Source organism: Crassostrea angulata, chromosome 6 (assembly GCF_025612915.1).
Source record: "Crassostrea angulata isolate pt1a10 chromosome 6, ASM2561291v2, whole genome shotgun sequence".
In the NCBI taxonomy this organism is placed as follows: Eukaryota; Metazoa; Mollusca; class Bivalvia; order Ostreida; family Ostreidae; genus Magallana; species Magallana angulata.
In genome coordinates, this window is record NC_069116.1 from 33,999,093 (window position 1) to 34,025,200 (window position 26,108).

General features: G+C 34.1%; 1 protein-coding gene and 1 pseudogene across 1 annotated transcript; one reads left to right on the forward strand and one right to left on the reverse strand.

Annotated features, from left to right (window-relative positions):
- Positions 1–6,086: 6,086 nt before the first annotated feature.
- On the reverse strand, positions 6,087–6,844 carry LOC128187272 (uncharacterized). The gene is made up of 2 exons (XM_052857585.1): positions 6,765–6,844; positions 6,087–6,659 (listed from the first exon to the last, which is right to left on the reverse strand). The coding sequence occupies exon 2, from the start codon at positions 6,657–6,659 to the stop codon at positions 6,087–6,089; it is 573 nt and encodes a 190-aa protein (XP_052713545.1). The 5' UTR covers positions 6,765–6,844.
- Positions 6,845–8,181: 1,337 nt separating this feature from the next.
- Positions 8,182–22,623, forward strand: LOC128187471 (protein FAN-like; annotated as a pseudogene).
- The last annotated feature ends 3,485 nt before the right edge of the window (positions 22,624–26,108 follow it).

The window sequence follows — 26,108 nt, forward strand, 5'->3', positions numbered from 1 at the left end:
TTTAGACGGGGTCACGTGACCCCGTCTATTAGTTTACTGTCAGCCGAAGTCTAAAACCGGAAGGCACGCGTAGAACACATGAATTGAGTCTACGCGTTAGAAAATGGTGCAGAAAGTTTTCATGCATTTAAGTAAATATGTATTATAAAAACACGCATTAATTCTTTTTAAGTCCTCGGTGTATAAAAACAATTATATTTAAAATAAAAACAAATAGTTTTATTGATCAAAATATTCTTGTTCGGGTTCAAATGTGGAATGAGTTAGGTAACTGAATGCACAACGCTGTTGAAGATCTAGTTGGTGTACGAGCTCATTAAACAATAGAAGAGGTTGATGGTGGAATCGAAATTAAAGTTCCCAAACGCAATGTGCCATTTTTGAAAAGTTGTGGATTTTATTTTGACAATCTTTCACCTAAATACTACCAAACTTCGTGCGCAAGCCGAAGTTGAAATCGGGACGGGTTATACACACATGTTTTACAAATTAAATAGATGTTTCATTGGCTTTCAGTCTACTTGCGGTATGTTTGCTGTTCGTCTCTAAAGGAATTTTGTACCGTGAAAGAAAATAAAAACAAGTCCGAATTTGCCTTCTCGTTCGTTGGCTCTTTAGTTGATTAAATTGAATTTAAATTTTAAACAATGCAGTGTAAGCAAAATCTATAAAAGATTATTAATACATTTTGAAAGACTTAAACATCATATAATATATACAATCTTATCAATGGAAGAACCAAGTTAAATGTTAATGTTCATGTTTTCCGGCTTAGTTGAAATCAGGTTAGGGGTGAATTACATAGTAAAGTAATGCATTACATAACCATTACTTCACGAATTAGGGCATTAAATTACCATTACCAATACTTAATTTTCTTGAAGTAATGCATTACATTACCATTACATGAATAAAGTAATGCATTACCATTACTTTGTGAAAAGTCAATAAGTTTTAAAAAAGTAATTTAAAAACTAAATAAAGAGTTTTTGTAAATATTTCATAAATAAAACATGCTTAAACATATTTACAGGTTCATGTTCATGTTCAATATCAGGTTCAAATTTAATGACTTACAAGATTGCTGTTGCACTTGTAGTTCTCAAAGTAAGGTTGGTCCCGTAACATTTACACGCTAATTGCGGAGTTGCCAATCTCTGTTATTTATGTCTCTGATTTTCGGAGTATGATTTTTAATGAAAGGAACGGTTGTATCGTAATTCGTAATTAGGTGATGCACGAGTTTACACAAAAAAGTAGTAAGTGGGGAACGGATTTATTTTTACCTATTAATTTTGCATGAATCGCAAATGAAGAAAATCGTGTCAGATAAGTCGGTCTTAAAAATCAAAATGGCGACCGTGACAAATCTTTTTATTGTTAAAGTTCTTGGAATTTTATTGTAAAAAAATATTTCTAACGTCAGGTGCCTGTGTTTTTTATCGGTATACAAATGTTCACTTTGTTTGTTAATTCAGCAGTTTAAGAGTTTTCGGGGTTTTTTTTTTTACATAAAATACCGTTAAGTCAATTTTCAACAATTATGAAAGCCGGGCTTGAGTAAAATCTAGACAAAGTATCTGTCACGACAGCCGTCGTGTGTCTAAACAGTCAAGCAATGAGAACAACAATAAGTATTTACAACCTTTTTCTATATATATAAAATCAATAAATTTACAAATATACACATCACACACAAAATATTAACAAAAAAAAAACAACAAATGTTCCTAATATCTGATTCGTCAATGTCCTATGGTGGTATATTTGACAGCAGTGTCCCTCCAGTGTTCCTCCAATGTGTCCTCCTTCGGTACAACGTCCTAAGATGACGGCTTCCGTCCACCGGCTTCCAGCGTAGTAAGTGAATACTCGAAGGAGGTTACACGGGTGGTAAGATGTTCAATACCGGAACACTGGTGACTATGGCCGAATCTTCACTGGGACATTGCTGGAGCCTTGCTGGAATCCCTAATGGAGATGGTTACCGTAAAAAATACGCTTAGCTATACATCATGCTACTACTGCAGTGCGTGCTAATGGACCCCGGCTCACTGACCAAAAACATGGGTATCTATAGCATCATAGTAAACAAATAGAACAGTCCGCGTATAGTCCAATATTGACCAATACCTGAATTGATAAAATCTGAGGCACCAAAAAGGATATGAACATAGAATAAAAATCAGAGGTACCCTACAGGAAAATAGTAAGCATGAATAAATCTATTGATTGTGACAATATCTCCCTATCAAAGAATGTTTTATAACTTTTTAAAAAAAAACACAATCAATAAAAAAAATGTCAAGAAAATTTTTACAAAATGTACTGTAACATATTTACAGTCTACTTAGACAGTCTGCACCGACGTTCTCAGAACCTTTAATTGCGACGATCCGGAATCTGTACGGTTGCAATAACAATGCCCACCTCATTAAACGAGCATTAGATACCTTGGCATGGCTTAGATAAACCAGAGGTTGGTGGTTGGTCTCCAGTAGGAACTCTTTCCTATATAAATGCCTTTGGAACTTCTGGACCGCCCAGACTATAGCATAACATTCCTTCTCGATCGTAGAGTAGGACAACTGGTGCGACTTCAGCTTCTGGCTAGCGTTGAAAACCCGTTTCTTCACTCCATCTTCCTCTTGCAACAACACTGCACCAGCACCTGCATCTGACGCATCCGTCTGCAATATAAATGGTTTACTCATATTGGGTAATTTTAACACTGGTGTTACCATGAGTGCGTACTTCAGCGATGTAAATGCGTTTCCCTGCTGCTGTCCACAGATACACTTGTTTGGCTGTCCTTTCCGTGTCAAATCTGTCAGCGGCGCTGCAATAGCTGAAAAGTTCGGTATAAATCTTCTATAGAAACCAACTAGTCCCAAAAATGACCTAACCTGTTTCTTAGTGGTAGGTGTTGAAAACTCCTGAATAGCTGCTACTTTCTCTGGTACTGGAAGAAGTTTCTCCTCTCCTGCTATATGTCCCAAACACTCTAAACTTTGAAATCCAATATAGCACTTACTTGGCTTCGCAGTTAAGTTTGCAGCGCGCAGTCTTTCTAAAAACTCCTCCACAATCTGCAGATGTTCCTGAAATGACTTGGTATATATTATAACATCATCTATAAAGTTGTCAATGAACTGCATACCTTCTAATAGATTTCTCATTAAGCGGCTGAAACTGGCTGACGCGTTGATCAGACCAAACGGCATAACCTTGAACTGAAACAGTCCAAATGGTGTCTGGAAAGCTGTTATGCACTTTGACGTTTCTTCAAGAGGTAATTGCCAATAACCTTTACAGAGATCAAATTTTGACACGTACTTACTACCTGCCAACTGCACGAATATATCGTCCGCACACGCAATCGTCTCTGCATCAAATACGGTTATTCTGTTGATTGCTCTAAAATCTATGCAGAATCTATTGGAGCCGTCCTTCCTCTTGACTATATCAATCGGCGACGTATAAGGACTTGTCGATGGTTCGATGATCCCTGTTTCTAGCATTCTCCTGACCTCTTCGCATACAGTTTCACGTGAAGTAAAGGGTAATGGATATGGCTTTGTGCGTACAGGCTTTTCACTTGTCAGTCTGATTTCATGTTTCGCTAATGTAGTCAGTCCTGGGGCATCTGTAAGAACATCAGAATATTTACAAAGCAAAGTTTTAATGTCATGAGTTTCTCTCTCACCAAGTTCATCACTGATGTTGACATCCTCTGGACCTTCCGGATTCAACTGTGACGGAGAGTCATTTAAATCACTGTCATCTGTTGAGCTGTCGTTCTCTACATCGATAACCGCTACTCCTACAATGTCTCTGCTAATATTGTCATCATCCTGTCTATCAACATATCGCTTCAGCATGTTAGCATGGAATGTCTTAAGCTTTCCGTCTACATCAATCTTGTAATCTACACTCCCTACCTTCTCGACTATTATGTAAGGTCCTCTCCACTGCATCAGTAACTTGTTGGTAGCGGTAGGAAGAAACACAAGAACTTTCGCGCCTTCTTTCATGTTTCGCTGTCTCGCCCGTTTGTTGTAGTAGGTGCGATATCTTTGTGACGATCTCTCCAGATTCTCTTTAGCTAACTCACAGGTTGAATGAAGACGATCTTTTAAATCTACAACATACTGATAAGTTGTTTTAATATCAGGATCTGTTACCTCTTTTGTCCATAGCTCACGAAAAATCCGCATTGGACCTCTGACGGTGTGACCATAAACCAATTCAAAAGGTGAAAATCCGAGACTTTCTTGGGTGGTGTCACGATAGGCAAACAGCGCTGCAGACAAATATCTGTCCCAGTCCTTAGGGTGCTCAGCACAGAGTCGTCTCAGCATCTGCTTCAGTGTGCCGTTAAAACGCTCGACCAATCCGTTGCACATGGGGTGGTACGGTGTTGTCGTCAGTTGTCGAAATGAAAGTAGACGACTTGTCTCGGCCATCAGCTCCGAAGTAAACTGGCTGCCCATAGCAGTTAGCATTTCGACAGGTATTCCAAGTCTACAAAAGATTTCAACAAGAGCCTCTGCAACTCTTTCAGCTTCTATACCTTTTAGCACCACTGCCTCTGGGTATCGTGAAGCAAAGTCTACCAGGGTTAAGATGTACCGGTTCCCTCGGTCCGTTGCTGGTTGAATAGGGCCGACCAGATCTACAGCAACACGTTTAAAAGATTCATCAATTAATGGCATCTTACCCAAAGGTACTTTAGTAGTCCTACCTTTTGGAGTTGTCCTCTGACAAATGTCGCATGACTGACAAAATCGCCTCACATCTGACTGCACTCCCGGCCAGTAGAATTCTGCTAATACTCTGTCAATCGTTCTGCTAATGCCTAGGTGTCCTGACATCGGAGCTTTGTATGCGAGGGCTAAGACTTTCGTCCTGAATTTCTTAGGAACAATTAACTGTGTGAGCTTTTTGCCATTTTCAACATTAGACGATTGAAAAGTTCGATAAATCATACCTTTCTTCTTTATGAAATGAACTTTGGTGTCTGCATCTGTATCCTTTCCCACTAAACCACGGATCTGTTCCAGAGTAGCATCTTCTTCTTGTTCTCGTAATATGTCGGCTGGACTCACGCTAGAATCAATAATATCTGGAACACAAATTGGTTTAGTCTTTTTACCTACATGGCGAGCTTGTTGTCTAGTTAACACTGCATTGGCGGTACTTGGACTCCACCTCATATCTGGATCTTTTGGATCTCTTGCGTCTGGAATAGTTTCTATGATTACATCGTACAAAGGGTTCTTTAAACACCATGCTTCAACTTCTCCCATAAAGTAAGGTGTATCAATACTCACGCACGCAACTGGTACTTTTATCTTGGATCCATCTGCAAGAACACACTCTCGACACTTGCCAGTCAACTGCGAATCACAAATCAAGTCTTTATGAACCACTACACCGTTACAACCCGTGTCTCCTAACACATGAACTGAATGTTCATTTAGTCTACCATCACAAGTAGGCATGTTCTCTAAAGCAGCTGACACATTGCAAGAAGATGTACTAACTAAATCATCAGTCTTTGGATTCGAGACAGACGTTGTTGTAGTTACGGAAGTAAATGCTGAACATTTACTTGGTGTTTGGTAGGGATGTCCGTTCTGCGAATATCCTCTAGGTCGTGAACGTTGCTGTGGACACTGGAATGAAGCATGTCCTATCTTGGAACATTTCTAACAGCGTACCTGTTTTTCTGTTGTTGCTGCATCTTTCGTACTTTTCTGTTCCTTCTGGTCTCTCTGTATATTTGGTGATCCGTTCCTTGGTTCAGTAGTAGACTCTTTCCTGCCAGAATGTACTAACGTCAAAATATTAATATGACGAGCCTCTTTATATTGATTAGCTAGCCTACACATTTCATCAATGTCTTTGGGTATACGTTCTTTCAAAAACAATAATAAATCTCTGCACATTGAAAGAAATTGATCCCGAAGCACAAGATCATACAATCTGTCGAAGGTATTAGGCACTCTACCAAGTTCTATCCATCTATTTAAATAACTTCCAAGACGAACAGAAAATTGAGAGAAAGTCTCACCTGTTTCAGGTCAACACATACGAAATCGTTGACGAAATCCGTCCTCTATTCTCTCAAATCGTTTCAACAGCGATGTTTTCAGAGCATCATAGTTGAGAGCTTGTTCCTGAGGCAGCAAAGCATAGACATCGTGTGCTCGACCACGTAACAGTGCGTTGAGATTGACTGCCCATGTATCTGGTTTCCACTTCTGCGCCTCTGCATATCGCTCGAACCGCCGAAGATAAGAATCTATGTCATCTTTAACTTCGTCAAAAAATGGCATCTCAGGAATTTTAGCAGATGAAGAACTTACAATATCAACCTTTGTCTCTTTCAACTGTTGCTCTAAATGAAATATAGTAGCACGGTACTTACTCTCAAGCTCCGCTTTACCTTGTTTTTCCTGCATCTTAATTCTATCCATCTCTAGCGTCTGCTTCTTCAACTCGTACTTCCTCGCTTCCTTTTCCCGATCTCTTTCTGCAGCCCGTAACTCCCGATAGTGCGCTTGCTGATCTCGTATGAACTTCTGGAGATCTGATCCCTTGAGTTCCATTTTCTGTCCGTGTTCCGTTAATTCTTGTAACGTTGGTTGGTCCATCTTAATATACCAAAAATATATCAACTACACAATCAAATGTTAATAAATATTTCAAACAAAAATGTACTTATCCTCTTAACACTAAAAGGAAAAATATAACCATACACAAGGCAACGGTAACCGTTCTCCACTGGGGTTCCATACAATTTCTAGCTACCTTAAATGAAAAAAAAAACCATTTTAGATACTTCAAAAACTAATTGACAATAACAAAATGACCATTATTTGTTGACTGGTTAGACATAATTATCCCACTTCTGACACCAATTTGTCACGACAGCCGTCGTGTGTTTAACCAGTCAAGCAATGAGAATAACAATAAGTATTTACAATCTTTATCTATATATATAAAATAAATTTACAAATATACACATCACACACACACACACACACACACACACACACACACACACACACACACACACACACACACACACACACACACACACACACACACACACACACACACACACACACACACACAATATTAACAAAAAACAACAACAAATGTTCCTGGTATCTGATTCGTCAATGTCCTATGGTGGTATATTTGACAGCAGTGTCCCTCCAGTGTTCTTCCAATGTGTCCTCCTTCGGTACCACGTCCTAAGATGACGGCTTCCGTCCACCGGCTTCCAGCGTAGTAAGTGAATACTCGAAGGAGGTTACATGGGTGGTAAGATGTTCAATACCGGAACACTGGTGACTATGGCCGAATCATCACTGGGACATTGCTGGAACCTTGCTGGAACCCCTAATGGAGATGGTTACCGTAAAAAATACGCTTAGCAATACATCGTGCTACTACTGCAGTGCGTGCTAATGGACCCCGGCTCACTGACCAAAAACATGGGTATTTATAGCATCATAGTAAATAAATAGAACAGTCCGAGTATAGTCCAATATTGACCTATACCTGAATTGATAAAATCTGAGGAACCAAAAGGATATGGACATAGAATAAAAATCAGAGGTACCCTAGTAAGCATGAATAAATCTATTGATTGTGACAGTATCAGACAATTGCAAAAAACCGAATTAACATAGATTGTAACAACTAATTCAAACTCATAATTTTTGGAAGCATATTCGAGGAAATCAAGGACAATCACAAATTAAAACTTTTAAGACCCCGTCTTTAAGTGCTCTCAGTTCTTAGAATTGTTTCGATTACTAATAGATAGTTTAAATCTATCTTTAAATATTACACATGATTCATATGGGGTTTCTCGATATTCTTTTCGAAAAATCTAAAAATTCATATAATAATACAGACTAGAAACCAATTGTCATGCAAGATAAGTTGATTTTAATACAATGATGATCGATAAAATCAACTCCCTCAGTACTTCAGTACATTGATTATTTATGGGGGTCAATGTTCGTTGGTAGGAAAAATATTTCTGGTTCATGGGGAGGTAATTTCATTGGTAGCACGTTTGGGATAATTTTAATAAATATGAAACAAACTTTCGTGGGGATATTAATTCGTGGGCAAGGATTACCCACAAAAGACACGAACATGGGTCCCGGGCCCACAAAGAAAGATGATTCTACAGTAAACTGTATTTAGTGATTAAGATACATTGAATTCCATTGCTAATATTCCTTTAGCTTACAATCTACATGACTATTGTAACATTTTCTTTACTTCAGGGAATGGAAATCTTTTGTAAAGAAGGAGCACCATGCTCTCATATTTATCTAACCCTGACAACATCTGATGAAAGAGATACCTTGAATGGAACAATCCTTGATCAGAAAGGTATATATTATCCTCATTCAAGAATTCTCTGGATTACCGGTATTACATTGTATATAGTGTTAATGAGAAAACAATCTGATTGTACATGTATTTTTGCAAATGTTTGCAGAAAGTAAGCATTGAATTAGAAAGTTAATACAAGTCTTGCAATATTAAGAAGAGCCTTCTTGCAATATTATTAAAGAAGAGGTTTCAAAAGTGTGAAGTTTTAAAAGAATTGTCTTTTTTATGGATGAACACATGTATTATACAGTATAGGTTTCATACATGTACATGGCTGTGTTTTAAGTAAAATTTCATATGCTGAAAATTTTTCAGAGCTAATGCTTGAACAATCCTCACAAGACGACATGATGATTAAATGGCAAAGTAAAAATCTGTCCAACTTTGACAACCTAATGTACCTGAACAGGTAAATACACACCTGTAACTTACAGTCTTGTTAAATACTCTGCATTTCTTTTATATAAATACAGTGCATTCTTAGATCTCTCTGTAGTTATGGATGGCTGAACTTTCAATTTGATTTTGTTTTTAAGTCAAGCTGATAGAAGCTTCTGTGATCTTACCCAGTATCCTGTCATGCCATGGATTGTTACTGATTTTACTTCTTCTACTCTGGGTATGTTTGATTTTCATGTGTGTTTTAGATAGAGAAAAAGAGAGAGGGGGAAGAGAGATCGAGAGAGATCTGGTTTTCATTTATCAAACATACCAGCATTGTAAAACGAAAAAAAAATACTAGTATTTGTAAATTGAATATAATTTGTCCTTTTTACTCCAGTTTGATATGAAATTAGGTAATATCACTTTGATTTTCAAGAATTGGTACCGTAATGACCCCTGCAAAAAAGATTTGAGAATGAAGCAATAGTTGTAAAATTAAACACCAGGTTGTTTTGTTAGAGAAAAGAAGATAATTTTTTCATTCATATATATACTTATGTAGATCTGGCAGATGAAAAATCTACAGAGACCTCAGCAAGCCTATAGGAGCACTTAATGAGGAAAGAATCCAAAAAATGAGGGTATGTACATAGGTCTGACATAAAAAAATTGTATGCCCATCTGTAAGGAAGTTTCAAATTAGTTTAATTATTATTGGAAATACCAGTTCATATAAACTATGCCTAGATCATTCTTTTTGTTGTAGGAGAGATATCAAGATATGCCAGATCCCAAATTCCTGTATGGATCTCGTTATACCACTCCAGGATATGTGTTGTTTTACTTAGCAAGGATACACAGCATTAATGACTTATTATGAAGAAGTCTTATGAACTTATGGAGTGATATATGTATTACCTGATAATATGTAAACTTAATATAAACTCTGCATATATTTTTTAACAAATTCATTTTTATTTTTTTAAGCTCCCGAGTAAGCTCCCGAGTATGTACTTTGCTTGCAAAATGGAAAATTTGACAAGCCTGACAGAATGTTAAACAGGTATGATAATTGTGATAAGTTCAATCATAAAAACCTAATTATCAAGATGTGTGATAATGAATTATTAATTATATATTGCCAGCTCATTTTGATACCATTCATACTATGCCTAACACATTGTTAATTAGCTGGTAGACTCGTATTTACAATTTTCAAGTCTTGATGATACGTGAGCTAATTGCCTGGAAGGAGCAGCCGACTTCAAAGAACTCATTCCCGAATTTTTCGAAGGAAGGGGAGAATTTCTTCTGAATAAAGAGGTGAGACTTTCTACAAGATGAATTAGCATATGATCAAATATGTTCATTCTGAAAACAAGTCGAAGTACAATATTTTCCGCACAAAGTAGGGTTTACTGTACAACATTTTTCAGCTAGTACATGCATTCTATTAACAGTCTGATTATTTATGTATGGGGACAGATATAATGATACACCAGGTACAATAATGATAATGGGATGGTTGGGGGGGGGGGGTATATTGTTGGGAGGTCAAGTAAACATAGACTATAAGTACAGTATTTATTTCAAAATCAGTTATAGAAATTTGCTGTTTGATTTTTTATTGGAGCTGAATTTGTTGATCATATCTCTTTCTTCTTCTTTTTTTCTTTTTTTTTTTTAATAATAAATTTTGAACACTCTTTTATAGGTCAGTAACTTTGGTATAAGACAAGATGGCCAACCGATAGGTGATGTCAAACTTCCATGAATTGTAAGAAAATAAACTATAAATAGAAATATTGTAAATATATGCATACTCTATGAATTACATGTAATTCACAATGTATCATGAAGAAATCAATGTACACATGAACCATTTGGATTTAGTAGAACATGCATGAACAAAAGATTTAAAACTCATTGGTATTGTCACTCCTGTAATTATTTTAAAGGATGATTGGTTAAAAAAATATTTCATTTATATAAGTACATCCCCTATAAACCTTGGAATTTTGGTAATGTCACTCAGCCAATTCATTATGTACTATGTAAATTATTGCACTATGAATCAAACTAGTGGGAATCTGTGATCTTGCACCAAAACAAAAAGTAGATTTTGTCATTAAATATTTGATGTACACATTTAAGCAAGAATTTGATTTGTCACAAAATGTTTGAATTATATGTCTACTATATATATATATATATATATATATATATATATATATATATATATTTATATATATATATATATATATATATATATATATATACTGGCTATTTATTTTAAGTTCACCATGATTTCATTGACAAAATGCGGGCAGCTTTGGAAAGTGACTTTGCCTCAGAGAATATTCACCACTGGATCGATCTTATATTTGGATACAAACAGGTAGGGGGGGGGGGGAGACAGAAAAGGCCGACAATGGTAAGGTGTCTAACACCAGGCACTGAAAAATGTTAGAATTATTAGCTACAGTGAAAACAGATCTCAAAGATTACTTATCAGGCAGGTTTCACTGTATGTTCACTAAGATGATATGTGTGTCTTTCGTAAACAAATTGAAGTACAGTCCCTTTATATGGTGTATGAAATCTTGATCAGGTGTGTCCATTTGTTTCAGTATTCTACTACATGACATATGAAGGAGCCGTGGACTTGGACAAGTAGGTTACCATGGTTACCAAACAATTGTTCGGACAGTGGTTTTACAACTTTATTATATATATAATAGTTATTTATCTAATGAAGTATACAGAGCTAGATATTCATCATGGTTATTTTGTAACATTAAGAAGTTTCACACATTCTTTTAAAGAAATTTTATTTTAATTATTATAATAAGTAAATATTCATGTATATGACTCAAATGTGATTATTCTTTCAACAACTGCTGACTGATAGAATTCAGGACCCAAATGAGAGAGCTAGGATCGAGATTCAGATCATGGAATTTGGCCGAACGCCTAAACAGATTTTCAAGAAGCCTCACCCCCAAGGTTCACCAAAGATGGCCCGAGACACTATAGCTTTACCACAGTGTCGTCAAGTTCACAAGAGAATGAAGGTAAGTAATAAGATCACTCTAACAGGACTGAAAAAAAAACCCATTTTCTTGGCCATAAAACCTGATCCTGAGCAATTTCATAATTATATTGATTTAATTTTAAAAAATGAAAAGAACACCATTTATTTCTGTTTTAAAGAACATACAGGAGGGGTGTTCTAATTGTCCTGTTAGAGGAAATCTTGTTACAATTTATTTTGAAAAATTACCATCATCACATAATATGACTTATTTATTATTTTTTCAGAAATAGAAGTAAAGGCAGAGCAATCAGTTCAATCGGCAGAGTCAAGTGTCGCCAGTTCTGTCCAGAGTTGTCTTTCCTTAGAAGACATATCAGCTCTCTATGTGACACATCAATACACATTACATAAAAGGTTACTAGTTTTAAATAGTACTGGAAATTACTGTAAACATTATAAACAAGAATTTGTTCTTCCTGAATATGCCCATTCTAATACATATAAATAGTACATGTATTTAGCAATGTAGTTGATTAAGTGGAAGCGGCTTTCTGCCAGAAATGCTAAAAAGAATACACAGCCAAATGTAACACATGTACAGTATGTAAAAATGTATATATCTATCCACATGTTTATTATTCACTTTTTTTCTCGAATCGAAATTGTACTCAAGATGAAAGGGTGTGTAGTTTATTTAACATTTACGGTACATGTACACAATCTAAGTACTTTAGATATTAAAAAACTTACAAGTACATGTACTAGCTAGTACAAGTTATTGAGTTATTGACTATAATTTTTTGTATCAAGTGGAGTCACAGGATTGCAACTTACAGAAGATGGATGCAGCATATTTTCTGTTTCACAAGGTACCTGCTTTCTTTATATGCATGGGCACATAAAGATACTGTATGTTCATCTTAATCTGCACAAGGCAATAGAATATATATTGACACGTGTAGTATCTGAACTGTGATATTTTAGAATTTAGAGATAACATACTGTGTTTTTATAATTACATGAATAAAATTGTTTGTTATAGATACAATGCTAAAAATGTATTCATTAGAAGATCAGCGACAATTAAGAAGTTTCAATGTGTCAAACATGGTATGTAACTAAAAGAATCAGTTCTGTTGGTACATATGTGTAAAAATGTAAACAAGAGAACTCTAAAGATAAATTGCCATAAGATTGTGGAGTTTTATGTAATGTGGGGTATTTTGCTGTATAGTGTACTAGATGTACTACTGTATTTCTCAAAATTCACTTCACTCATAGATTGCTTATGACCTAAGGGATTGTCATGATTTTGACCCAAGGTCATTTGGGCAAGTTCAAGGTCACTGGAAAGAAAAGTGCATAATTTGTGTCTGGTCTATAACTTTCTCATGGAGAAATATTTAAAGTTTTACATTGCACAAAGATTGCTTATGACATTAGGGTGTGTCATGATTTTGACCCCAGGCCATTTGGGCAAGTGCAAGGTCACTGGAAGGAAAAGTGCATTATTTATGTCTGGTCCCTTTTTTCTGAGAAACATTTAAAGTTATTACTTCACATAAAGATTGCTTATGACTTGAGGATGTGACATGATTACAATTCAAGATCATACAATACAATACAAGTTCAAGGTCACCGGAAGAAAAAGTGTATTTTTTATATCTGCTCTATACCTTTTCTTGGAGAAACATCATAAGTTCCTACTACACATAAAGATTGCTTTATCATGAACTGAGGGTGTGTCATGATTTTGACCCAAGGTCATTTGGACAAGTTCAAGGTCACTGTCAATAAAAATTCATAATTCCTGTATAGGCCATATCTTATAATGAAAATGATTAGATTTCATACTTCACAATAAGATTGCTTATGAGCTGAAAATATATCCTGACATTAAGCTTTGGTAACTTTTGGAAGTTCAAGGTCATTTTAAGAAACTTTTTGTATCCATTTTCTTACCTTAAAGAAACACTTTAGTTATTATATTTTTTAGCGGGAGTATCATTTTAAGCTAGCTCACAGTACTTCTAGAAATTTTGTCAGTTTTGAATTTAGAAATTTGGCCATATATCGAATATAGTAATGAACAGTTTGGTAACTCCTCTTTAGCAGCTGCAAATAATTTATTGAAATTTAGTAGTTATATAGGACACAAGATGTAGATGCATGTGCATATTACCAGAAAATTCTGTTTTCCTTATTTTTCTGGAAATTTCGGTCCTTTTTAACGAAGACTTCTGGTCCTATATTGAATATAGTAATGAACAATAAGTAAGCGCAACTCATCTTTAACTGCTGGAATTTGTTAAGACTTTTAGGTATTTAGGACATAATGTGTAGATATGCATATTACTAGAAATTCCAATTCCCTTATTTTTGGGGGAATTTTGGTCCTTTAGAATTTAGAATTTTGTGGTTGACAAAGGAATAGATTTGCATATTTGCTGGAAGATTTTTTCTGATGACTTATGTTATGCTCTTTATCAAACTATTTTATGTATTTGATGCATACTTTGCCATTCATTATGTACATCATTGTCAAGTAATAAGGGACCATGGGGTATATGAGCTTGCTCACTTTTTAGCTCACCGAGCGAGTTCAGGGGGAGCTTATGCTATACCCTCGGCGTCGGCGTCGATGTCGGCATCGGCGTCCGGACCGGGTTAAAGTTTTTGTTGCAGGTCCTGTATCTAAGCTATTACTTGTCCTATCTTCACCAAACTTGCATGGATGATGCATCTGGACCTACTTATGGACTTGAAAGACTTGGATGCTGAATCTGAGTCCTAAATTTCAGATGCTGGAGGAGGTTAAGGTTGTTGGACCAGGTTAAAGTTTTTGTTGCAGGCGCCCTTTGATAGCAATATCTAAGTTACTGCAGGTCCGTACTTCACCAAACTTGCATGGATGGTGTGTCTTATGATACTGATGCACCAGACAGGCTTGAGTGCTGAATCTGAGCTATAGGTTTCGGATGCTGGAGGAGGTTAAGGTTTTTGGAGCTGGTTAAAGTTTTTGTTGCAGGTGCCCTTTTTTGATAGCAATATCTAAGTTACTGCTGGTCCGTACTTCACCAAACTTGCATGGATGATGTGTCTTATGATACTGATGCACCAGACAGGCTTGAGTGCTGAATCTGAGCTATAGGTTTCGGATGCTGGAGGAGGTTAAGATTTTTGGAGCTGGTTAAAGTTTTTGTTGCAGGTGCCCTTTGATAGCAATATCTAAGTTACTGCTGGTCCATACTTCACCAAACTTGCATGGATGGTGTGTCTTATGATACTGATGCACCAGACAGGCTTGAGTGCTGAATCTGAGCTATAGGTTTCGGATGCTGGAGGAGGTTAAGGTTTTTGGAACTGGTTTGTGGTTTTTTTTGCAGGTGCTTTTTTGATAGCAATATCTAAGTTACTGCTGGTCTGTACTTCACCAAACTTGCATGGATGATGTGTCTTATGATACTGATGCACCAGGCAGGCTTGGGTGCTGAATCTGAGCTATAGGTTTCGGATGCTGGAGGAGGTTAAGGTTTTTAGAGCTGGTTAAAGTTTTTGTTGCAGGTGGCCTCTGATGATTATATCTTAGTTACTACTTGTCCTAACTTCACCAGACTTCCATGGATGGTGCGTCTTATGATACTGATGCACCAGACAGGCTTGAATGCTGAATCTGAGCCATAGGTTTCGGATGCTGAAGGAGGTTAAGGTTTTTAGAGCTGGTTAAAGTTTTTGAAACAGGTGCCCTCTAATGATTATATCTTAGTTACTACTTGTCCTAACTTCACCAGACTTCCATGGATGGTGCGTCTTATGATACTGATGCACCTGACAGGTTTGAATGCTGAGTCTGAGCCAAAGGTTTCAGATGCTGGATATGGTTAAGTTTTTTGGAACAGGTCACATGTTTAATAGATAATGGTACTTTTTCAAACGTGCATAGTTGATTAAACTGTTGTATGAATGAATCACAAAGGAAGCTTCAGATGCAGAGCTTGATTTCCATTATCAAGGATGCTAAAAAATATATCTTAGTTATTACAGGTCCTAACTTCACCAAACTTGAATGGATGGTGTGTCTTATGATACAGATGCACCTGACAGGCATGGATGTTGAATCTGAGTCATAGGTTATGGATGCTGACGCAGGTTAAGGTTTTAATTGCTAGTGCCTTCTGATGATGATATCTTAGTTATTACTGGTCTGAACTTCACCAAACTTGCATGGAGTTGCGTCTTATGTATACTGATGCACCTGACTGGCTTGAATGCTGAATCTGAGCCATAGGTTTCGGATGCTGGATGAGGTTTAGTTTTTTGGGGAACAGGTCACATGTTTTATAGATGATAGCTTGCATAGTTGATTTAACTATATTATAAATGAAACGCAGAGGTTGCTTCGGATGCAGAGCTTGATCTCCATTATCAATGATGCTAAAGAAATCTCCTACCTCACTCAAACCTGCTCGATAGATAGATGTGTTTGTTGATAAATGATATAACATGATTCCTATGATATAGTATTGAATGGTATGAAACAATATTGTTTAAAATGATACAATATAATATCATATGTAATAAAAAGTTATATGATACGATATGATATTGTATAAATTTTTTTAATATTTTATGTTATGATATTGTATCATGATATCGTTATGTATACTATTGTATATTATGATACAATATTGTATAATATTATATTGTATTATTAATTTATTATCTAATCACATGATACTATAACATAAGATATTGCAAAATATAATATTATTGTATCCTATGATACAATATTGTATATTCTATATTATTGTATCATCGATTTTGTATAATATGATATTAGTTTCTGTAATATAGAAATATATCACATGAAATTGTATAATATGATACTGTAATATTAAATAATATCGTATCATACGATATTGTATAATATGATACTGGTTTAAAATATGATATATTATCACATCATATGAAATTGTATTGTATGATATTGTAAAATATATTGTTGCATCATATGATACAATAAGTATAATATAATATTGTATTATATAATATTTTACTTTATCACATAATATTGTATCATTTGATACAATATCAAATTATGTATCAAAAATGATACAGTATAATACAATATCATACTATATTGTACAATTTAATATCATTTGTTTCAATGTTATGATGTATTATGTAATATGATATTGTAATATAATACAATATTGTTTTATATATTATGATATTGTTTTATTTGATCAAATACAATAACGTTTAACACAATACAATGTCATATCATACGTTACAATATCATATCTCATCATTGTTTATTATGGTATTTTATTGTATTATATGATATATGTTGTAAATATGATAGGATGCAATATTTAATTTTATATTATTGTATTGATTAACATATGAACATATGATTATCATACAATTTTTTAACAGATGACATATGATATTGTGTCAAAACAGAATCCATGAATATCCAAGATCATGAAGTATGATTTTTATTTAATATGATACATGTAAAGGTGGTCTCATAAAGGTGAAGTCTCATAAGGGTGATGTCACGTCTCGGTGAGCTTTGTAATCTGTGATTACCTATGTTTCTTTCATGTTAAATATATTATATTTCAAAAATTTGATTTTTTATCTTGTTGATATTGCAGGCCTTGTCGTCCTGCCTTGTGATGCCAGATAACAAAACTATCGTCGTTGGATCCTGGGATAACTTTGTGTAAGATATTGCAGTGAAACATTTTTATAATGAACGTTCCAGGGACAACATTTGTGATTCATTGGATTTATTATATAATCCATTAAAAAGGAGATTGATAGCTTAATTAAAAATCATGTTAGCATAACTACCATATATTACAGATCCTTTTGCTGATAACGTTATTGAACACTGTAGAGTGTAAGTTTATTCAGCTTAATCATATTTATGTTTGCATGCTTTAAAACTGCTCAATTTTTTAATATCACACATTTATTACTGAATTTTTTCTTGTTGATTTAGGTACTTTTATAGCATAGAGTTTGGACGCATATTGGATGCATTGAAACCTCATGATGACGCAGGTGACTTAGTTTATGATTAGTCATAAAATTATTTGTTGTATATTTAGATAATGTGTCTTCTAAAAGAATAATTCATAAACATTATATTTTGTTCAGATATATATTTATTCTTATGTTAAGTACTGTACAATAAAGTTAAATAAGATTCAATATGTACAAAATATATATAATGTCTGTTGTATTTCAAAATGCATGCCATATAATGCATATTGTTGTATACCTTGCCTTTAATTATTCCACCTGAGGTTGGCTTTGACAGTAATTAATGCATACTGTGGAATCATTAAATTTCGTGGGGGCCAGTTTTCGTGGATGGCTTAAATATTACAGGTGTTCGTGTGGATGTAATTTCGTGTATTCTTATACATGTATATCTACAAAAGGAAATATGACTTTATTACCCTAATTTATCAATTCGTGGAGGATGTTATTTCGTGGATGAGAGGTACCCACTAATTCCACAAAAATTATTGAAGTTCATAGTAAATAATAAATCAACTCATCTATCCCTCATTTTTGGAATTTTTTTATCCAGTTTTTAGTTCAGGGACAACTGGATCATGAGTCAGGTGTCTACTGTCAGGACGTTGACAAAACTGGTTCACTCCTTGTAACGGGGACTGAAGAGGGACAAGTTGTCATCTGGAATGTTGGTTCTCTCTATCCTATAGCAAGATATATCCTATAGAAGAAATGAGGGGTAAAAACCCAGATTACTTTGTCTCATAACAATTTAAACAGAATGCTTATTGTTTTCTAAGTTTCATATGATCATGCAAAACTGATGTGTTCATGCAAAATCAAAACTATGGGTATATTATATTGATTATCACTAAACAGATTAAAATCCAATAATTTCATTTACTCATTTTATCTAATGAAGTAGATTCATAGACTTGATTTATACAGACAGAATATTTTTTGTGTATATTTAACACATGAAAATTTTAAAAAAAATTTACAGCACATGAGGGCTCAGTCAATGCAGTTGGAATAAGTTCTGGTAAGATTTTCTTTTAATTTACTGTATGCAAAGTTTTACATGTTTTAGTTAAATGGGGTTTTTGGCCAATTTATTACCGGTACTCTAAAACATTGTATCTAGTTATAAACTTGCACTTACTCAGGTGCAGTTTTCAATTTTTTTTAAAGTTATCCAATTCAAATGAGGGTAAAAAATAGGAAGAAAAGAAAAGGGGCAAATCTTTTTCTGTACATACATCTAATACCTAGTATGCTGTGATCATTCAACTTTTTTTTTATTATATACTGAATGTGGAATATGAGATTTATTAATAAAGAGATAACACAACATTCATATCATATGTGAATGGATTTTTTTTTTAACTTCATCAAATGTATATTGATAGTCTAATTACTTAACAAAGATGATATGATTGTAGTTAACAACGGATCCTTCCTGTTGTTAATTGATCTTGATAGTTTTATATGTGTTTGCTTTTAGATTGCAGAAAGTTCATTTCATGCGGGTCAGATTGCTTATTAAAGATCTTTGATGTGGAGACACAAACGGAGATGGTTGTCAAGAATTTAGGATACCAGATTCAGTATGTGATCTATAGTAAACTTTTGCATTTTGGTAACACAATTTTGAGAGAAGTCAGTGGTATCAGATAAACAATCAGACCCTATTTCACAATTTAAAAAACATATTCAAATGTTCTGTCAGGACACATTTAGAAATAAAATTCTATTTTATATGTTTTTCAACCACACCTGAGTTGGAAGGTCAAGTGAGCTATTCTGATCACTATTTGTCCAGCGTCCATCTGTCTGTCAGTGTCTGTTCATCTGTCTGCAAGCCCTTCTATCTCTCTGTAAACTTTTTACATTTTCAACTTCTCCATAACCACTGGGCTGATTTCAATCAAATTTGGCACAAAGCATCCCTAGGTAAATGGGATTCACGTTAGCTAAAATTATGGGCCCCATCTTCTTTTAAGATCAAGATCCAGTAAATAAAAGGCGCCTACAGTTTTATGAAATTCAAGATATAAATTCTTCAATGATGCTTCATAACAATATTTTTGTTTCATGGGGTGTACTGGGGCTTAAACTTTTGGTAAACACAACGAAAAATCATGTTTTAAACAACCATTTCATTAAGATATGAAGGATAAAAGTAACAAATCTCGGGAGTTTTGTCCATTTTTGACTAATGAAATATATCTAGATTGCCTACAGTATCTCTAAAAACAGCATTAAACAAGCTCTTGACCTCCTCTTGAAATGATGTCAAATTGAATATACAAGTATAGGTACTGGGATTACTTTTTCCGTGATTAAATATAGAATGTCAAAATATTGTTTTTATTTTCTACATAATTCCTTTAAGGCAGTAAAATACGGGAAAAAGATAAATCAAATCAATTATGACGTCATAATGGTTCTAGCACCTTAAAGACACTCTTGAATCATTTACTAGATCTTGACCTTAAGGGGATATCGTAAAGAATGTTTGTAAATTTGCTTGAAATTATTAAAAATCTCCTTTTCAAACCAATTGGCCAGAAAGCTGTAACTTTTGTGGAAGCATCCTCAGTTAGTGTCGATTCAAATTTGTTCAAATCATAATCCACAGGAGTATTGTGGGACTACAATGGTATGTTGATTTTTTACATATGAATTAATAGAGAGAAATCTTTCAAAATCTTCTCATAAACCATTTGTCTAGAAAAGCTGTAATGTCAGTGAGAGTGAAAGCATCCTTTGTCAAAATCATGATCTTTTGGGGTAGGATGGAAAACATTATATTGTATGGTATTACTTACATGTATATACAAATCATGAAATTATCATGTAACAAAAGGGGCCAAATGTTCATCAGAATATCTGGATAGAAAATTTTTAAATCCTTTTATACAGGATCTATTCTACCACATTGAGGTCACTTTGTTTTTGAGTCTATAAAGTTTATTGTTGTCCAGGTGAGTGATGTGGCCCATGGGCCTCTTGTTTATTTATGTTTTATTTCATAAGAATGAAAGTTTCACATAAACTTTTAATGAAAGGCTAGTAAGCTTAATTTTGAGCAGCATCCTAAAAAATGATAGAAACAATACATTAACTGGTTTTTTTTATTTTCTCACAAGTTTTTTTCATGGATAAATAAATAACCTTCTACTAAAATAAAATAATAGAAATAAACTTCTACTAACTATACAGTCACGTAGGTTGTCTCCTTCTATGGTAGAAATGTAAACCCCTTTTAATACTGTTTAAAATAATTTTGAGTCTCAGTTAAAAATAAAAACAAAATAAGAGGGAGTGGTACTTGGACTGCCATTCAGGTTTTTTTGTCATCATTTTTAGTGATAACTAAACATCAATCAATCGATCATTCCTTCAAAATCTGTTTTATTCCTTGATTTAAAATAACAATTCAATCGGATAATTAATGCCTTAACTGCATTTTGTTGTTGCTGTTTTTTTCTAGTTGTGTGGTGTGGTGTAACAATTTGAGTTTGATACTCTGTGGAACAGACTTGGGGCAGCTAGAAGTATGGGACGGTGACAACGCCACTTTAGTGTCAGCTGTGAAGGGTCATTCTGGTACAACTGTTATTGCCTTTAACTAACAGAAGCTTGTTGCTGAGACAAAAATCATTTTTCCTGTGTTATTATTAATATTTAGTCATGATGTAAAAACAAATTAAATAAATGTAACTTGCATTAACAATGAATTCACAACTGTTTTATAATACTGTAATTCAAAGCTGCATGTACTCTTTTGTAAATGAATACTTTCTTTTCTATTTTTCTTTTTTGGAACAAGCATTTGTGTGTGTGCTCATGACAACATATCTCTGGTCGCTTCTTTTTTAAAAATTATGTTTTTGTCCCAAGATCGCTGCATATTCATCATTCAATATTTGTTGTAACTTGGCGCCTTTTTTGCAGCACCAGTGACCAGTTTAGAGGACAGAACGAGGTGTGTATTGACAGGAGACAAGGAAGGCAAAATCTGTGTGTGGAAGCCAATGTGGCAGGACTCCTGATGATTGCCATGATGAAAAAGTCATTTCAAACACAATCAAAACTGTAAAATAAAAAGATGTTCCATTTTTAAGGATTGTTCCATTGTTATTTTGTTAAAAATAATATGGATTTCAATTGCTTTTTATCTAATAAAAGATTGTTCCATTGTTAATTTGTTATAAATAACATCGACCTTAATTTCATTTATCTGATAAAAAGACTTACTAACTTAGTGAATGGTATTCATGTACATGTATGTAGATAGGCCAAAAACGTTGTTTCAACAGAACTGTGTTTGAGTTGTTTATGAACAGTTCAATTTATAAGTAATTTATGACAGTAATACCGGTATTACTGGTGTAAGAACTTTGTTCATGTATTGGCACCGCACCAAAAGTATCCTTTATTTAGAGCATAGCAATAGATGGATGATGATATTTTTGTTGGGAAAATAATGTATTAGCTGTTACAGATATTGATATAAGTCACACATTAGTAGGTCTTTAATGTTATTGTTATTTACTGACTTGTTAATCCAATCTGTTGATAGATGACTTTGTGTTGTTATAGAACTTTTGTAAGATTCTACATCTATGTTATTATATTGCTATAGTATGTTTACATGTATATTGTTATACAGTGTACTATTTGTTGCAAGGCGTTTGAATAAATATGAAATTTACATTTTGTTATGAAAAGAATATTTTTCTCTGTTTTTTTTTTATCCTTTGAAAAACCATGCACAGGACTAAAAGATGTAGACGTTCTAGTACACTAACTGTTATCAATCTAAAAATTTATTCAGTGTACTTGAGCCCTACATACCATTAAACTGAGATCAGGCCCCAGGATCATGAAGCAATCTAGGACGTAAGTCAAAAAAATGTACACGTCTTTAGTTAATGATTCTTCATTGAAACCACTGTCAAAATTAACAGCTACATGTATTAATTAAAAGAGTCTTGATATAACATTATTGATTACAAATTTCAATGATAAAGAATCATTTTATGACTGACTGAAATTTTGACTTAAGTCTGAACTTGCTTCATGATCCCGAGGCCAGAATGAATTCAATATAATGTTAAGCGATGCACGAGTACTTTTCAATATTAAGATTGTTACTTTGTGTCTGCATTTAATTTTGAACTTTTCATTTTTTGAAATTTTCTTTAAACTGAACGAGATCCCGATCTAACACATATGCATTGCCTTTGCCACTTTTCAAATACAAGAATAAATTTTACAATTTAACGTCTAGACTGTTCTCAGTTGAAGATTTTAAGGCATGGACACTAAACCATGCGTGAGTTTGACGCTCCAATATACTTTGTCACAAAAAGTTATAGCGTCCTTTCCTATTTTGTTGCCTAGATGTGCATTTGACCGGAAAGTCTATTTTTCTAAAACTGAATAACTATACATGTACCTGCCGGAATTAAATTTCCGAAACCCAGGTAATATTTTATACTTGTGTCTGTAACTACTAATTTCTCAATAATTTGGTTCACCTGCATAGAACAATATGTAACTCGAGTGGTCACATCAGAGTTCGATGGTCTGCTCGAAAACCCGATGGTGTGAGACAACAAAACCCGATGTTGTGACATGCCAAAGTCTGATGGTGTGACTCGCCAATGGTCGAAAAGCCCAATGATTCTCACTTCGTATAAAAAATCGATAACTGTTTATTTACTTTTATACAACGATTTGACCAAATTACCTTAAATACAATTGTATTAGGCAGTACAAAATACAAGCAAAAATGAATTGGGGAAAGTCTTTAAGGAAGGAGTCTTCTCGTTATCAAACATACTTGTTATAATAAGAAATTCATGAAATTTTGACACAGTCAAACGGATCATATTACCAAATGATTCTATCAGTTTAGTCAAATTTGACCTTTTCGTTTTTGCATAAAGGTCAGGTCAAGGTCACTACCTTTTTCCTCAACGTAAAGGATGATAAAAATAAGTGTAGATCTTTGTAGTTCTGTAGACATTTGTTGAAGATTTGAAGATTCTATTCTTCAATGAAATGATAGAGTATAAGAATGTCTATATGCTTATACTACTAAATTGGAATGAATATTTATACTAAAATTGATATTGCTTAGCCCGCATTTCCTCTAAATTTCTTAAATTTTGAAGAAATTTTGATTATTTTTTAATGCTTCCAATAATAAAATATTTCTGATTTTTATGTATTATGAAGACTTTATATAAAGATATAAATTGACAGAAAAGCTAATATATTGACCGTTGAATAAGACAGAAAAACTGATTTTTGTGATTTTTTCACAAAAATCAATGCATAGAATGGGAGCTTTAAAAAGCTTATAAAAATGTAATTTCATAGGCAAATCATATTTTAAAAACATATTCTGAAACCCAAGTATCATATCATTAGTTCACATTAGTAAAAAAAATCCAACAATAATGTTATTGTTTTTAAAATGCTAAAACGGACCCATTAATCTGCAGCAATTCTGAATTGCGAAACATGTGATATTATCCTACGCCAATATTACGCCAAAAATATAGTACTTGTTAGATCCTAAACATTGATTACTTTTTCTATGCCAAGTTGTATGATAATAAAAAAGAAAGAAAAAATATACTATTTTCATTTCCTTTCATCTTGATTTTATGAACAATTCATTAAATTTACGTTTGACGAGTCGAAAACCAGAAAAGACTCCTTCCTTAATGCTAAGATTTGATCATTCAAGAAAATGGCCATCATGCATTTTTAATAGTAATAGATATTTTTACACATAGTGCTTTTTTGAAAATCGTTTAGTAAGTTTGAACTTTTCGTTGAATTTAACAATGATATATCAAAACGCGTGATGACATTTACTCATACGTCGTGCTAAGGTTCGACGACATGTGTAATTGAACTTTACAGATTTTCAATGCAAACATTAAAGAAATTATTTGCTAAATATATAACATCATCTATTATAGAGAGAAATATAAATGTTTGAATATTTAAAATCATCAATTCAGAACAAATCTACGATATAACTTATTTGAATGGATGATAACTTCCTAATTAGATGATATCCATTCAAATAAGTGATATCAATTGTTCGATAAGAAAATATAACCTTCTGTTTTTGAGAAAGTATACTATCACCTATCATGTATTCAAATAAGTGATATCATCTCTCTGAATAGGTGATATCACCAAAAAAAACCTGAATAGGTGATATTACATTTTCATATAACACTTAATGACAATAAATTCTAAATGAGCACCCCATATATTTTGCTTTTAATCTCGCATGAATTTATAAGAATGGATATTTTCCTGTTTATTACCAACTACCGCCATTGTAGAACGTATTACTGTCTTTCTGTAATATCGCTATCATAAACTTAGTAGACCATGCAGGCAGCATAGACTTTCCTGAATTTACTATATTTATCATATACTTTTGTTGCGTTTTTGTTTTTATAGTTTCCTGTTTTATCAATAACTAGTTTTAGGAAATTTTTTCATATTTGAGCCCTAGCAATAGGAGCCCTAATATTGGTGCCCTAATTATAGTGCCCTGATAGTTTAGCAGGCCCTGATACTGGAACCTGCTGTCCTGACAGGTGCCCTAATGGTGTAGCAGGCCCTAATACTGGAGCGGTGTAGCAGGCCTTGGTACTGGAGCCTGCTGCACTTATGCCCTAACATCGTTAGGTCTCTGGGCAAAGTATATCAGGGAAGAGATAGAATGTTAAAATAGAGCAGAGAGAGAGAGAGAGAGAGAGGAGAGAGAGAGAGAGAGAGAGAGAGAGAGAGAGAGCAGAACAGATTGCCATTTGATGTACATGTACATTTACAACTTGTTGTTTTAATACACTCGATTCAAAAGAAACTTGTGTTCGTCTTCAACAGATTTATTAAGATATACTGGTTCTCAAAATACAACACAGAACCAACAAAAGTTTTTGATGCTGGAGCAAGGAGATCCCTTAGCATTGACTCCTTGGAGCCTTAAAAGAAAAACGTCGCAGTTGGTGGCAGCGGTGGGATTCCAAGAAATTATTCTTCGTGTTATAGAGAACAAGACGACAGAGTTTGAAACAGAATAGAGACACCTGTCATGAAGAGAATAACACCTGAGAAGGTAGGACAGTATTTTGACAGTCCATATTCTTTAAATGACTCTGGGATAGGGCTCAATACC

Coding starts and splice junctions, on each gene's coding strand:
- LOC128187272 (XM_052857585.1), bottom strand. CDS start 6,659: ATGGACCAACCAACGTTACAAGAATTAACGGAACACGGACAGAAAATG.